The 14,657-nt window shown below is 40.4% G+C and overlaps 1 protein-coding gene and 1 non-coding gene across 3 annotated transcripts in view; both read left to right on the forward strand.

The window, feature by feature from the left end:
• si:dkeyp-97b10.3 overlaps nt 1–14,657 on the forward strand; it is a 49,697-nt gene that overhangs the window by 13,088 nt on the left and 21,952 nt on the right. For both annotated transcript variants that reach the window (XM_037531082.1, XM_037531083.1), the window contains exon 2: nt 6,824–6,855. In XM_037531082.1, coding sequence (XP_037386979.1) covers nt 6,824–6,855 — 32 coding nt within the window. The remainder of the gene's footprint in view (nt 1–6,823; nt 6,856–14,657) is intronic.
• Nucleotides 13,988–14,077, forward strand: trnar-ucu. The gene is given in 2 exon segments: nt 13,988–14,024; nt 14,042–14,077. It is a non-coding gene; the product is annotated as a tRNA-Arg (tRNA).

Raw genomic sequence — 14,657 nt, forward strand, 5'->3', positions numbered from 1 at the left:
ACTGACCACATATTAAACCCAATGGATTAAGAATGGTATGTCACTCAAGTTCATATGCGTGTGAAGGCAGACGAGTAAATCATTTTGAAAATATAGTCTATGTTGTTTGCAATGAGGATTTAATGAATATTTGAATGTTGAATTTTATTTTGACGGTCCTGATAATACCAAACGCTGCCATATCCATAAATGTAGCCTAGAAGTTAACATTGCGCTAACCGCATGTCTCAGTCATCGCCTGAAGCCATGTGAAGCTTGTGTGGTTTCTGGCACTGTATGACACACTGTTATCTATAAACATCAACCAAGGAACGTGGTAAAGCTAAAAACAATGGCAGCAGCCATATAGAGTCCCATCCATACAACAGGCTTTCATGCAGTGTGAGAAACCACATTGGCAATTCTACTAGATTACTGAACGACACTGTTTGGGGCTGATGTGATGGCTTAGGCGTGCTTTTAGCACCATGCTAATCAATGCTTATAAGCTTCCATTGCTTTTTAGCTACTTTAGCCTGGTTGTAGCAAGTGCAAAACAAAAGAAACAAAACTTGAGGCCCTAAACATGTCTTGGTTGATTAACTGCATCTGGACTAGACTAGTTGTTTTGCTGAACCGTTCCTTTAACGCTGGCAGTAGTATGTAGTGTCCTTAAGTGAACTGTGGTTCATTTGCTCAGGTTTAGTGATCATATGAGGTTTTTAAACAATACCCTGGTTAAGGTCAGGTGGGGTCCTCACAGGTTGGGCAGCGCAGCTGGTGTGAAAGTGGGTCAGAGCGCTTGGCGCAAGAGGTACTGGCAGCTCTCCCACTTCCTGTTATTGTGCTTTAACTGACAGAGCGAGAAGGGTGCAGATGAGTGGGTGTGAAAAGAAAGAGAGGCACTGTGCCTTTACTGTGTGAATTAGCTGCAGTGAACAGATGTATTATATTAGACTTATAGAGAGAGAGAGAGAGAGAGAGAGAGAGAGAGAGAGACTGTGGGAATCTGCAGCTGGGAACTGTTTTGTTCATCACCCCCTTCAACACACCAACCCTTCATTTGAAATGCCTGATCGCTCCACCCATTTCCTTTCCTCCTTCTCTACACACACCATCTCTCATCTCTCTCTTCCTTCCCCTTTTTGCTATTCATCAAATTTACCTACATTTTTCTCCTCTATAGGTCTGCGCGATATGAACTCCTATGAGGGCGATGATGTCACAGTTAAGGCCGCCACGATTAAATGACCTCAGTCACTCCAAACTGACAGTGAATCAGCTTAGTGATTAGTTTGTGATGTGAATGATAAACAGGGCATTCATAGGTCAATGTTAAGCGGTGTTGGGCCGGTTCTCCAGAAGAGGGGGCTATTAGCAGTCAAAAGCAGTGGCACCCCACTGTCAAAAAAAAAAACAAAAAAACACAACTGACAAAATGAGGGACAAAATGCAACAAGGCCACTGACTGACTATGGTCGTCATGTTAATAACAGGTTTTGTAATCCTATTCATGCACAGGGTCAAACACAGGGTGTTTATTGTTGGGCAAGATGACAATATTTATCATTACAGTGAAAAATTCAAGTCAAATTTATTTGCATAGCGCTTTTTACAACTGATGTTGTCACAAAGCAGCTTCACAGAATTCCAGTAAAGACAGAGTTTTAACAAGAATGTAAAACCCCCTGGTGAGCAAGCCAGGGGCAACAGTGGCGTGGGAAAACTCCCTCGCAGCTGAGGAAGAAAACTTGGGAGGAACCAAGGCTCACAAGGGGGGACATATTCTCCTCTGGTCAGTCTAGCTACAAGTGATTATATACTACTAATATTAATATCAGTTGTATTAGTAGTAGTAATAGTTAGGAGTCCATGAGAAACCTCAGTGTATGCAGCTAGTCCAAGGCAGGTGGCGGTAGCTGGGGCGTGGGCAGCTGGTCTGAAAGCGGGTAGCAGGAGAGCTCGACAGTCAGTCATCCATCAGTGTCCGGCCGGACAGCTGGGCGGTTGTTAACTCGAAAAAAGGCAAGGAGATGGAATTAGTTTTGTTCTCTTTGGGTGTATGTAAAACAGAGAATTACAGTATGTCACAATATGCTTTTCTGAGGAGATTGTAGGTATTGTCATAATTGTAAAACCACTAACCAGCTGCATGTTTGATTACAAACAGAGAATAATTAGTCCTGTTTAATTGGATTTTGAGCAGCACAGTGTTATTTATAGTTTTATCATAGTATTTTTAAAATGTGGGAAATGCCCCAAAAAAATGTTGTGACATATCGTGTATTAACCATGTGTCAAAACACAATCAGGCTCGTGGTGTAATCCTATTCGCCCTGTAAAATTATTTTAATTTGCTATTAATTTAGGCCCATTTTACTATGAGCTACACTACAGTTCCCAGCATGCACTGCAATGTAATGTGTGCTCCCACCTCCTCCCCAACAATGATCTAAGGGACAGCACCACAAAAACAAAACAAAACAAAACGGTGCCAGGTGTCTGGTGTCTGGTTCAAGTGAATAGGCAGTATTAAAGAACCTGCTGTCCAATGGGGACATCTAAACAGTGGTTGGTATAGTGTAGTGGGTAGCACCTCTGCCTTCTGTGCTGTAGCCTGGGGTTCAAGCCCTCTACACTATACCAGTAAGAGTCCTTGGGCAAGTCTCCCAACACTACCTTTGCCTACCTGTGTAAAAACTGTAAGTCGCTCTGCATAAGATTGTCAGCCAAATGCCATCAATGTAAAGAGGTTTAGCAGTTCTCTGCAGCTAATGTAGTCTATTGTAATGTAGTCAGGGGTTTGACACCCCTGGGTATATGGTAAAAACTTCTTAGAGCACATTTTTGCCATATCATCCACCACTAGTCCAGCCTCAGATATAACTTTACTAGCACTAGCTCTAAAGAACATTGGGCTGTTTTCAAACCTAGGTCATTTTCTACCGTCCGCACCAGAGTTTAGGTTTTTTGGGATGTTGTATTCTTTTCATGTTGTTTACAGCTAAGGAGCACCAGATTGTACATGTGGCTGTTTGTTTATTTGTCCCACATTTTGCATGGACCCAAGTGCTCCATGACTCTCAGGTTCACCACCATGAGAACAGAGCAATATAAAACAGAGATGCTTAATGAATATGTCTATCACAATCAACCGTTCCTTGATGTTTGCTTCCCTATGACTGGTTTAACAATATGAATGAAACCAGTCAGGTTGCAGATGTTTGGCCTAAAAATACTCTCTAGGATCCATGGGCCAAAATCAAAAGCACATCTGCTCTCGTATTTTATTGTTTGTCCACGTTATTAGCAGCAGCTTGTGCTGAAAGAATGATATGAGCATCTGTAAAGAGTAAAATGTTAAACAGACAGAACTGCCCTGATGTGCTTTGAGATAAGCAGTTTCTGGTGTTAAATTCTCTCGTCTGGTTCGGACTATCACGGAAATGCATCCCCACCAGCAGCAAACTGAAGCAGGGTTCGCTTACGCCCATTTCACACCAGATGTGACGTGTTAACCCAGAACCACTCTTTGACACTTGTTATAGCACACCAATAGTGTTGCAAAGCAAGAACATTTGCTGCTTGTGTTGCGTTTTCCCATAATATACGTCTGTATTATTCTTGTATAAGTTTTATGTAGATGACATAAAGAAATGAATAATAATGTTTTGAATGTGACTTTCTCACCAGGTGATGTAGTGTGACATAAAGAGGAGGAGACACCTGTGCGTTCACAACACGAACCTACTCAAGGGATTTTAATCAACCTGTCAAGGAGCTAAAACTAGATTTGTTGATTTGTTTATTAGCCTAGTTTGTTTATCGTTGCATAGTAGCATTTCTGTGCTGTTTCTGCAGAGAAACTGCAGGCAGGCCCAAAAAGGGGGACCTGCAATTTATGCCAATGCACTATTCAGTTGTTTGATGTGGAGTTTAGTAATATTTAGTAAAGTCACATAGTGTAACATAAACTGTAATAAAGTGCATCCCAGTGAAAACATGTTTACTGGATTAGCTGTAGCTCCTCTTAATGAACAGGATTTCGCAGGATTTTCGACTTTATTGTTTTGGAAACCCTCAGCTAAAATGTAGATCTTGACTGGTTAATGAGTTTTTCCGTTCAGAGCAGTTCAGAGAGAGCTGAGATGTTCTTTTTGGTGTAAACATCCTGAACACAGAAAGTGGTGGGTTGCTGCCTTAGTGCTTGTGGTTCAAATGGTGGTTCAGTGTGAATTGATTTTCTGTGCTAAAGCACGTGTGTGCAGTTGGTTATAAATGTAAAGTATATGACATAAAAATTATGTTTGCTTGTGCAAATTGCATATGTAAGAAGATGTTTTGTTCAACTGGTCAAGGCTGAACAGCTAGACAGCTCTGAATGACTGTTTACAACTTGACCATTTAACTAGACAGAACCCCTTCAAAGGGTTAACCAGATGGTTTAAAGGTAGGGCTGCAACATATGGACAAACACTAGTATTATGAGCATATTGCTACAAATTGTGATTCAAATATGTTTTGACATATATTGAAGAGTCCAATTATGGCGTTTGATTGGCTTTGTGTGTCACTGTCATAACTTTTTATCCTTTAGGAGTAACAGGCTGTTTTTGCTACTTTGCTACCTTTAGGACTGATATATGTAAATGGGCTTTGTAGCTCTTCTGATTGGGTGACCTGCATTGGCCCTCATTCAAAAAAACAGCTTAGGCTGTAACACCTTATAATGTCAGGGTGAGTAGGCAGGGCTAAACTGCTCTAGGCTGACCAGATTGACAGATGTAAGCGAGTTTGTTTTCATGGCATCACTAGAGCCGGGGTTGCACTACATGACTTTTATCCCGACTTTAGCCCGGATTCTCATTGTGTTCTGGTCAGCTCCAGAAAAATTCTGGAAGTAAAATGAAGAAAATTCAGCAAGTAAAGGGTGAGATGTCACTCATGTGTGGAGCTGAGTTTAAGGATCGAGCACAGTGGAGTTTATATACATTTAAAACTCTAAAAATGACCACACTGGTCACATTTTTAATGTTTACCTGCCGCTTCCTGCAAACAGCAGAGAAAACAGAAGCAGCCTTGAGCCACTTCACGTTTGTTTACTTGCGTCTCCTAGTAATGGGAGAACATTTGAGTTTGCTCGAGTTCGGTTTGGTTCAGCTACAACTTAAAAGTTCAGTAATGTGTGACCCAAAGTCATTCAATGTGTGATCCTCAGTATTTCAGTCCCCCCAAAAAATCTACAGAATCCAGTCTGATAGAGTGAGATGTCCAGTCTTTTATATACTGTTAAGGCTTTAACAGCCATGTAGTGAACCCAAGACTTAACACAACGAATCAAAAACAGGCTGTTTTTGCAGCTCGGGCCGAATGAATGGCACCTTTTGAAACTATTATTTTAACAAAAGCAAGAATCTGTTTCATAACTCTCATCCCTTTAAAAAACACTGCTAAATTCATAATGTGATGTGATTAAAGATTATTTAGACCAAATTAGTTCCCTTTTGATGAATAACATCAGAGCGGAACCTTCAGAGCCTTCAAACCTTCATTGAAGGCCTCAAGATTTCATGTCAGTAAATATCATTTATTTGAACCTCACTGAATTGTGAAGCTGGCTGTGTTTAAACTCTGTAAGAGCTGTAGTATTACTATTATTTTTATAATTATTTTAGATCATTTTATTATAAGTGTTGGTTAAAACATTCATAGGTTTCATAATAACATATAATAACAGTTTCTACATTATGGCCCAAACTGAAGGCCTCAATGAAGGTTCACTTCTGGATTATATGAATATCGTGATTTATTGAACACCCAGAGAAACATGCATATGGCACTGGAATTGGTCAGTACACTGAGTGGACATGATTGGTTAGAGGACTCATTTGTATATTAGAACCTTCTGTGATATCAGTATTGCAAAAGGCCAGTCATGATAATGATTAACGGCGTTGGGCAGCTGTGCTTTAGGGGCTTTGACTGCATATTATATGGGGCTGAACTGTTTGGGGAAAATTCCCAATTGTGACTTTTCTGACCAACATTGATTTAAATGCGGTCATTTTCTATTAAGCTCCATTTTTTTTTCCTCAAGAGAACCAGCACATCCTCTACTATGTCAAACTGACCGTTCATGAGATCTGCCTTATTGGGCTACAGTTACCATCTGTAAACTTTGTAAGACAGCTTTGAATGATGTGGGATGTAATTAAAATTGCAGCTAACTTTCAAATTGTAATTTCAACATAAAAATAATGAAACGTTTAGTCCTAATATTATCTAGAGCACTGAATCATATTGCTAGGATGATAAAGAAGAAAGCAAGCAGGCTGTAGACACCATCCATCCATCCATCCCAGCAGTCATTGGGCGGAGGCTGTATACACATTACAAGCATTTTTCATTTGTTTTGATTCTAACCACAGAAAATTTGTTGTGAGCTATCCTGACGACTGACCACACAACTCTGGAAGCCGGTCTCTAAACTCAGACCTCTTGCTAAGTCCAAAAACAACAGTCCTCCTTTTACTGGTGTGCACAGATTTAGCTGAAATAATAGCTCTACATGATTGCTGTATCTTCATCCAAGAGTGGGTGGCTTCGCTGCTGTTCTTCTGATTTGGCCACAGCACTGGGCAGCTCTGTTTTCTCTCCTTTAAAATATCTGATTAGGGCTGGGTATCAAATTTCAGTATCTTTATGGTACCAAAAAAATGCTTATTTGGCGATTTGGTGTATTGAAGCTGAGAAAATGTGTAGTGTCAAGACTTAGTTTGAATCTTGTCAAATTAATTTTTCTTTAATATGTCCTCTGAACTGGTTTTTGTTTTCCTCTTTGCAGAAACGGAGACATCCCCCCTTCAGATCTGAAAGGTAAGGCCTGTTTACATTGTCACACCTCAGTTTCTCCAGCAGAGGGCACTGTCACCTCACTTATTGCTTTAACCATGTACTTCCTTTGAGATCTGCACCATTCACACCATTCAAACGTGTTCAGTAATTAGTCAGTATGATGCATCTCAAACTAAACTGCACTGTGTAGTGTGTAGTCTTATCTGCTGCTTATTGTTATTATCACTTAAAGCTAACTGAAACATTGTCTGTGGCTGTGTTGTTAATGAGGGCAATGTTATGATAGTCATATGCCAAATTTTTGCCAAACATTCCAGGTCAAATAACACATTCTGTTGATTGTCTAAGTAAAAATAAGTTAACACATCCTCTACAACTTAAAACATGATATTTGTAAGCAAATTTTAATGCACAAATTCTTTTTATTAAACCAAAAAATTATAAATTGTAAAATTTGCACAGGCCACTTGTTAATAAAATGTTTCCAAATATGATACATTTAACAGGTAAGCCATAACTATGCATTAAAATGTGCAGAACTGCCTTCACTGTAGTGGATGTGTTTGTAATTTGAACAGGATGCCTACACGTTTGTACGCAACTATACAGGCTTGTTAATGTAATAAATTAAGTCACAATACTCTTCTCTGAGTACTTGAAGGGTTGGGTCAGTACTTCTAGAACAAATTTTAAAATCCTTCGGCTCACCTTCACCTCCAAGTGTACTGATGAAGTAGGAACCCAGCTCTGTTTAAAACATAGGGATTACAGCTTATGTTCTTAACTAGAACTGGGCTGGTCCACCAGTCCACTCTCTAACCTGCATCATGATTCAGTGCCATATACTGTAAACTGAAGTAGTCTAGTAGTTATATCAACATCTTATACAGTCAACAGCTGAATATCAAATCAAACAAGTACAGTTCAGTCATATTTCAACAACATTTATCGTCAGTTTTCTATTTTTAGAGCACGACGTAAAATAATCTGACTCACTTTCTTCTCTGACTGCTGTTTCTTGCCTTGTCCCTGCTGTTTCATTCGAGTCTCAGTGCTCATTGTAATACACAGATCTGATTGGCTGAGTAGCATCATGTGTGATATTTATAACGCATGTGATTGATCTGTGAGTTTCTCGGGCCACTAAAGCTACCGTAAAGGCTAGAAAAGTTATGCTGATTAAAAAAGGACCACCCCATCGAAATTAAATAATTCTGTATAGTTTATTGGTTATAGGTTCAGGTCTGCACAGGACAGCGTCTGGGTCTGGACTCAGACCATGGTCCACCTATTAGTGACCTCTGCTCTACAGGAACTATGTTTTATGGTGGAGTACTTGTTTATGTCAGTTATTATTATTATTATTGTTATTATTATTATTATTATTTTCTGATAAATTGTGTATTTTATTATATTTGGTGTTGGCTACTGTTTTATAAAAGCAATAGGCCGCTCAAGGCCCTGCATTAAAAGTTCTACATAGCACCAAAAAGGGTCCTTCTATTGTTACAAGCTTTGTGCTGTACACAACACATTCTCCATCAATCCAAAGAACAATTTTACCATTCATAGATTCATTTAAGTATGGACATCGTTCTTTATAGAGCTTGTGGTTCTAAATAAACCATTCCTATTACCAAGGAACCCCTGAAGGTCCATCTTTTCTAAATGTACACACTTGTTTTGTCAATTCTCAAAGATGTAGGTCTGCAGTGCTCATCAAAAACAGTTTACTTCTGAATGAAAGCTGTCTCAGATGTTCTCCTCTGCGTGCTTCTGAATTTTTCTTTGTGCTGCTGAACATTTGAACCCCTTAAATGCTCAGGACCCACCAGGAGTCCCTCGGTTTTATTACACACTTCTATAGCCTAACAATAATGAAACCAGTTTGCATTGAAGTCCCTGTAATTACTGAATAACAAGCTTTACACACTTAAAAGATGGTCATTCCAGGGTTCCTTAGTACTGGTTTGCATGATTGAATGGTTATTTGCATTGTGAAAGATTCTTCAGATTGTGATGTGGATGTGTCTACATCAGGGGTGGGCAGTTAATTTTCCCAAGAGGCCACATGACAAATTGGAATGGTTTTAGAGGGCCAGACTAATAACTTAACTCAGTTCTGCCCAATACATGTATACTGTATACAGCATTTATAATAACCCTTTATATATAAAAACACAGTAAAAGAAACATTACAATGATACAATCAAAATGTGGAGGATTATATCATCATTTAATAAACTTGTGATGGTTTAATTTGTCAACATTTTACATTGTTTAAAAAAACTAGCATCACAACCTGACATAAAACAGCACGTTTTTTCACTTTAACTTAAATGGCTTACAGTTTCTTGCAATTTTGTGCGATATTACTAAGCTGGTCCTGACTGCTGCAGCCCTGGATGAGTGGAGCTTTGTAAAAAATCCTTGCTGCCTTTGCAGCTTCACTAGCAGATCTTCAGATGCCCGTGCCGCTCTGCATCGGTCAAGTTCTTGGGTTTATTCGCGGGCTTACTCTCATAATGGCGATTCAAATTGTAATCCTTTAACATGAAACCATCTGTTCTCCACAAGCTAAGAACACAGCTTTACCTTTGGCTTCAGTAAATAAATATTTAGAAGTCCATGTCTTGTTAAAAACTCTGCATTCTGCATCAATCTTTCTTTTTTTAACGTTAGCCGACATATTTAAGGGCTAAGAGCGATCTTGAAAGCTGTCCAACACATTTGCTGACACATTTGAGTGAAGCGCACTAATAAAAAAAGACAAATAAAAAAAAAAATGACAGTGTAATATGTGTCGCAGTTACACATTTACTTTTCACTTCTAATTTACCAACGATCTCACGCGGGCCAGTCAGAGATAGTCAGAGATAGTCAGAGGGCCGGTTGAGGCCCGCGGGCCATACAATGCCCAGGTCTGCTCTACATAGAACCTTTTTGGAAATTGTTCAATAGCAACAAAAAGGGTGTTTTATTGATACAAGCTTGACATCATAACAGTAGTAGAACCCTTTTCAAAAAAAGCATGGAACATTCTCCATTGATCTAAAGAACCATGTCAAAGTGCAAAGAACCCTTTGAACATGCAGAGGGTTCTTTGAGCGTTTATGGTTTTATATACAGTAGAACCATCTTCTTTACTAAAGAATCCTTGAACAAAAACGTGTTTTGAGAGCAGTATGCAATAAGTATGGGATTTTAAGGGGTTAATCTGTTAGCTCAAACGCTAATGATGCAACCAAGTAGTCGTTGGATGTAGCAACAATCACCAAGGGAGACTTTCTCTGAATTGTGCATATGGTCAATTCTGGCCACAACTCATTTGAAAAGTAAAAGCTGTTTCATGGTCCTACACTAAGTAGGTGACGAGTTCTCAGATTAGTATACAGGCATTAGAGACTGGACACAGATGAGTTCTAAAGAACATCTGAAGATGAAACCTGGGCCAGAGAAAAAGTGGGACAGCTCCATGTGTCTGTCATTGCACAGTAATAATGGCACTGGTGTAGAAATGAGTGGTGGAGGAACGGTTTCCCGGATCCTTTTCTGGTCTAAGGAGTCTAATTTAAGTAAGTTCTGGGGTATGAGGCAGGGGCCTGTCCCACTGTCTTCCTGAAAACCCCATCACTGCAACTCCTGTAAGAGGAATATTACCAACAGGGCTGGGCAAAATACTTTGAAAAAGTAGCGATGGCTGAATATTAAATGCAATGTATTTACAGAATGCATTCATGTGTTTCATATCAATACATGTAAAAGTAAATAAATACATTTAGAATATGTTTACAGTAAATCTCGTCACACTGGACATCTTTTTTTTTATTATTAACACTGTTCATTTCTACTTGGTTCAGACTAGGCCTGAATGCTCAGGACAGATAAATATCACTACATGAAAACGTAATTTAAAAAAATCATCTAGTTGGCAGGCGTTCTAACCGTGCTGTTATTTCACCATAACATTATGATTTTTTCACAAACACTATATCACTCCTCTTAGCTTAGATTACTTTGTGATCAAACAGATAACGGATACTTTTAAGATCATATTTGACCGACAGCTGATTTGGTCAGACTAAAGATGAGACGACACTAAATTCCCAAACTGTCGTCACCACTGAGCAGGTTTTCAGTCGGCAGCTGTGAAAGAAGAACAGCTAAACAACCTGGAATCAGACAGAAATGAACCCAACACCATTCACCAAACTAAATGGGCTGTAAGATGCTTTACAGACTGGCTGCAACAAAACAACATTAGTACTGATCTGGAAAAAACTGACAAAACTGAGCTGAACTTGATATTGCGACAGTTTTATGGCTCAGTCCGATCTTCAAAGGCGAGGATCACTGCTGGCTGTGCATCGACAGTATATTTTGCCCCATTGTTTCCATAATATATTATATTCTTATCAATAAACAAAGGCACACTGTGTGTAAATCGAAACGCAGTATCATTTGGAACCCTTCTTGGTTCAGTTGAGCATGTTCAGTGAAGAAGAACAAAGTTCTAGATACCCAACTTTTTTTTATTTTGAACCATACAGGCTTTATTTGAATAGCCAATTAAGTAAAAAGAATACTGAACCTACGTTGCCATCATAAGCCTCGTTGCTCAAATCCGATCTCTCAGACACGATGGGTCACGCTTATTTAGGTAAGCGGTTTAAGTGGAGAAAATCACATTAATTCCAATCTGAACGTTCATGTTAAGGTTGCATGGCCACAAATTGGATATGTATCCTATCTAGGACCACATATGAAAGTGACTCAGGTCAGATTTGTGTGTCACACAGCCCTGAAAACATCAGAGTCAAATTAGGGCAAAAAGTCAGATTACATCAACTTCTGTGTGGACTCTGTTGTACCCTCCAGGACTGTTTGATACTTTGCGACCAATAAACCCTGGGTCACCACTGCCTTTAAGTCTATGCTGAACCAGAATAAAAGAGCATTTATGGCAGGAGATGGGGAGGACCTGAAGAGGGTACAAAAAGAGCTTAAAACCTCAATTCAGAAGGCCAAAGAGGAGTACAAGTCCAAGCTGGAAAACAAACTATCTGGAGAGGCCTAAAAAACATCACTGGCTTCAACCAACGCAGCCCTGTTCCAACAGAGGGAAAGCATGAATAGGCAAATGAGTTAAACCAGTTCTTTGTGTGGTTTGACAACGGCTCCTCTCCTACTCCATTGTGTCCGTCTCCTACACAGATTAACACTCCTACACAACTATACCCTGGGCCATCCACAGCCTCACCTTCCTCCACCACAGCCATTCACACTGGTGACCATCAGCAACCACTGTCTGCAATGGACACCTCTCACCCTCCCCCCACAACTGGAATGTGCAGTGATGTTATATTCACTGTTAATCAGGTGAAGGTTGAACTCAAAAAGCAGAGTAAAGCAGCGGGACTTGAATGGCATTGAACCCAGAGTGCTGAAGCTGTGTGCGGAGCAGGTGTGGAATTCTTCAACACACCTTCAATCTGAGCTGCAGCCTGAAGAGTGTCCCAGTTATGTGGAAAACATCTTTTGTTGTTCCTGTCTCTAAGAAAAGGCAACTGACAGGACTGAATGATTATCGACCGGTTGCACTGACACTTACTGATGACTCTTGAAAGGCTGATGCTAGCTTATCTGAGACCTCTGGTCAAAACAGCTCTTTACCCTCTGCAGTTTGCATGCCAGGATAGCATTGGAGTGGATGATGCAGTCATCTACCTGCTGGACAGAACGTACTCTCACCTGGACACATCAGGCAACATTGTGAGGATCACATTCTTCTCCAGTGCATTCAACACCATACAGCCTGGTGGAGGCATCCATCGTCTCATGGACAATGGACTATCTGACTGGACGACCTCAATATGTGCGACTGCAGGGCTGTGTCTCAGATATGGCTGCGTGCAGTGTTGGGGACCCCAGGGGACTGTATTAGCCCCATTCCTGTTCAACCTGTACACCTCTGACTTCAGATACAACACAGAGTCGTGTCATCTGTAGAAATTCTCGGATGACACGGCCATTGTGGGGTGCACAAAGAATGGACAGGAGGAGGAATACAGGAAGCTGGTGAAGGACTTTGTTGACTGGTGTAAGCTGAACCAGCTGCAGCTAAACATCAGTAAGACTAAGGAGATGGTGCTGGGCTTTAAGAAGTCCAAACCTGCCTTGTCACCAGTCACTATTGATGGTGTTGATGTGGACGTGTTTGGGACATACAAATATCTGGGTGTGCACTTGGACCACAAGCTGGACTGGAGTTGTAACACTCTCACGGTGTACAAGAGAGGCCAAAGCCGTCTCTTCTTCCTGAGGAGGCTGAGGCCTTTTGGTGTGGGAACTAAGCTCCTATGGACATTCTACCAGACTGTTGTAGTTAGTGCTTCATTCTATGCTGTTGTGTTCTGGGGCAGCAGCAATAACAAAAAAAGCTCTGAACAAAATTAACAAACTTATTAGGAAGGCTGGCTCTGTTGTAGGAATCAAGCTGGACTCTTTGGAGGTAACAGAGGATGCTCAACAAGTTGTTAGCCATCTTGGACAACACCTCACACCCTCTGCATGCTACACTGGATGAACGGAGAAGCACATTCAGTGGCCGTCTGTTACAGCTGCGCTGTGTTAAAGAACGCCATGTGAGATCTTTCTTATCTACTGCTATAAGGCTCTACAACATTCTCCTTATGGAGACGAGATGGTACTGGTCTTCTGCTGTCTGAACTGAGCTGAACCTCATCACTGTATCTCCTCACCTGTTAATACACACTGTGCAATATCACAACAATAATTACTGTAATGACACTTTTCACTATACACTACAATATTGATGCAACTCAAAGTTAGTCGTGTCTATAATATGTGCTGTTAGACTACCTCATACCACTCAGTGTCTTGTAAATACAGTGAGTCTCTATCTATCTATCTATCTATCTATCTATCTATCTATCTATCTATCTATCTATCTATCTATCTATCTATCTATCTATCTGTCTGCTTCAACTTGGTAATGTGAACGTAGCCTGAGACAAGTCTATGTTAGAGTAACACCCCTCCCCCTATGTACCAATGGCCCCCTCTCCCCGAATGCTCCCCCGAAGGGGAGGAGGGAGGAAACACTACTGGTCCTGTGTGGGTGTTGTGGGTGGGCTCTGTGGCGCAATGGATAGCGCATTGGACTTCTAGCTGTCTAAGTGAGGCAATTCAAAGGTTGTGGGTTCGAGTCCCACCAGAGTCGTCACTTTTTATTTCCACCAAAATGTAGTGTAGCCATTAAAAAACAAAAAAAAAAAAGTAGGTCACTATGTCAGGTCGACTACCTTCACCACAATGGTTACCTGCTTTGGGGAACCCGTGAGTTTTTACATTTTCCATGCCCCGCCTCAGCTGGCTCATCTCGTGGTCTTGGTAACTAAATAATGAATTGAACTATGTGTATTAGATTAGGGAAAAACAGAAATGTCCCCAGAACAGGCATTTAAAACCAGTTTCCCAGCTCATTGTTGCTGTGACTCAGATTTTCCTGGATTCTATAGGTTTTTGCTTGTAAGTCTGCTTATAAATGAAAATGATGAAATGAAAAATGTAGTTTACTGAGGGTGGCATTGTTTCATTTTTCCAAGGATTTCTTTGTGTTTTTGTCAAACATGCTGGCCAGTGTTCTAGAAATACTGCTGACACCTACACTGTGCTCAGAAGAGCGTACTGCAATGAATACAGTATGAATAATATATTGTCATATTGCTTCTCCCAGCCCAGCATATGCAGAAATACATACAACAGTGTTAGATGTTGTGAATACTTGTGTAAACCTTTTT

Source organism: Pygocentrus nattereri, chromosome 19 (genome assembly GCF_015220715.1).
Source record: "Pygocentrus nattereri isolate fPygNat1 chromosome 19, fPygNat1.pri, whole genome shotgun sequence".
NCBI classification, from domain to species: Eukaryota; Metazoa; Chordata; class Actinopteri; order Characiformes; family Serrasalmidae; genus Pygocentrus; species Pygocentrus nattereri.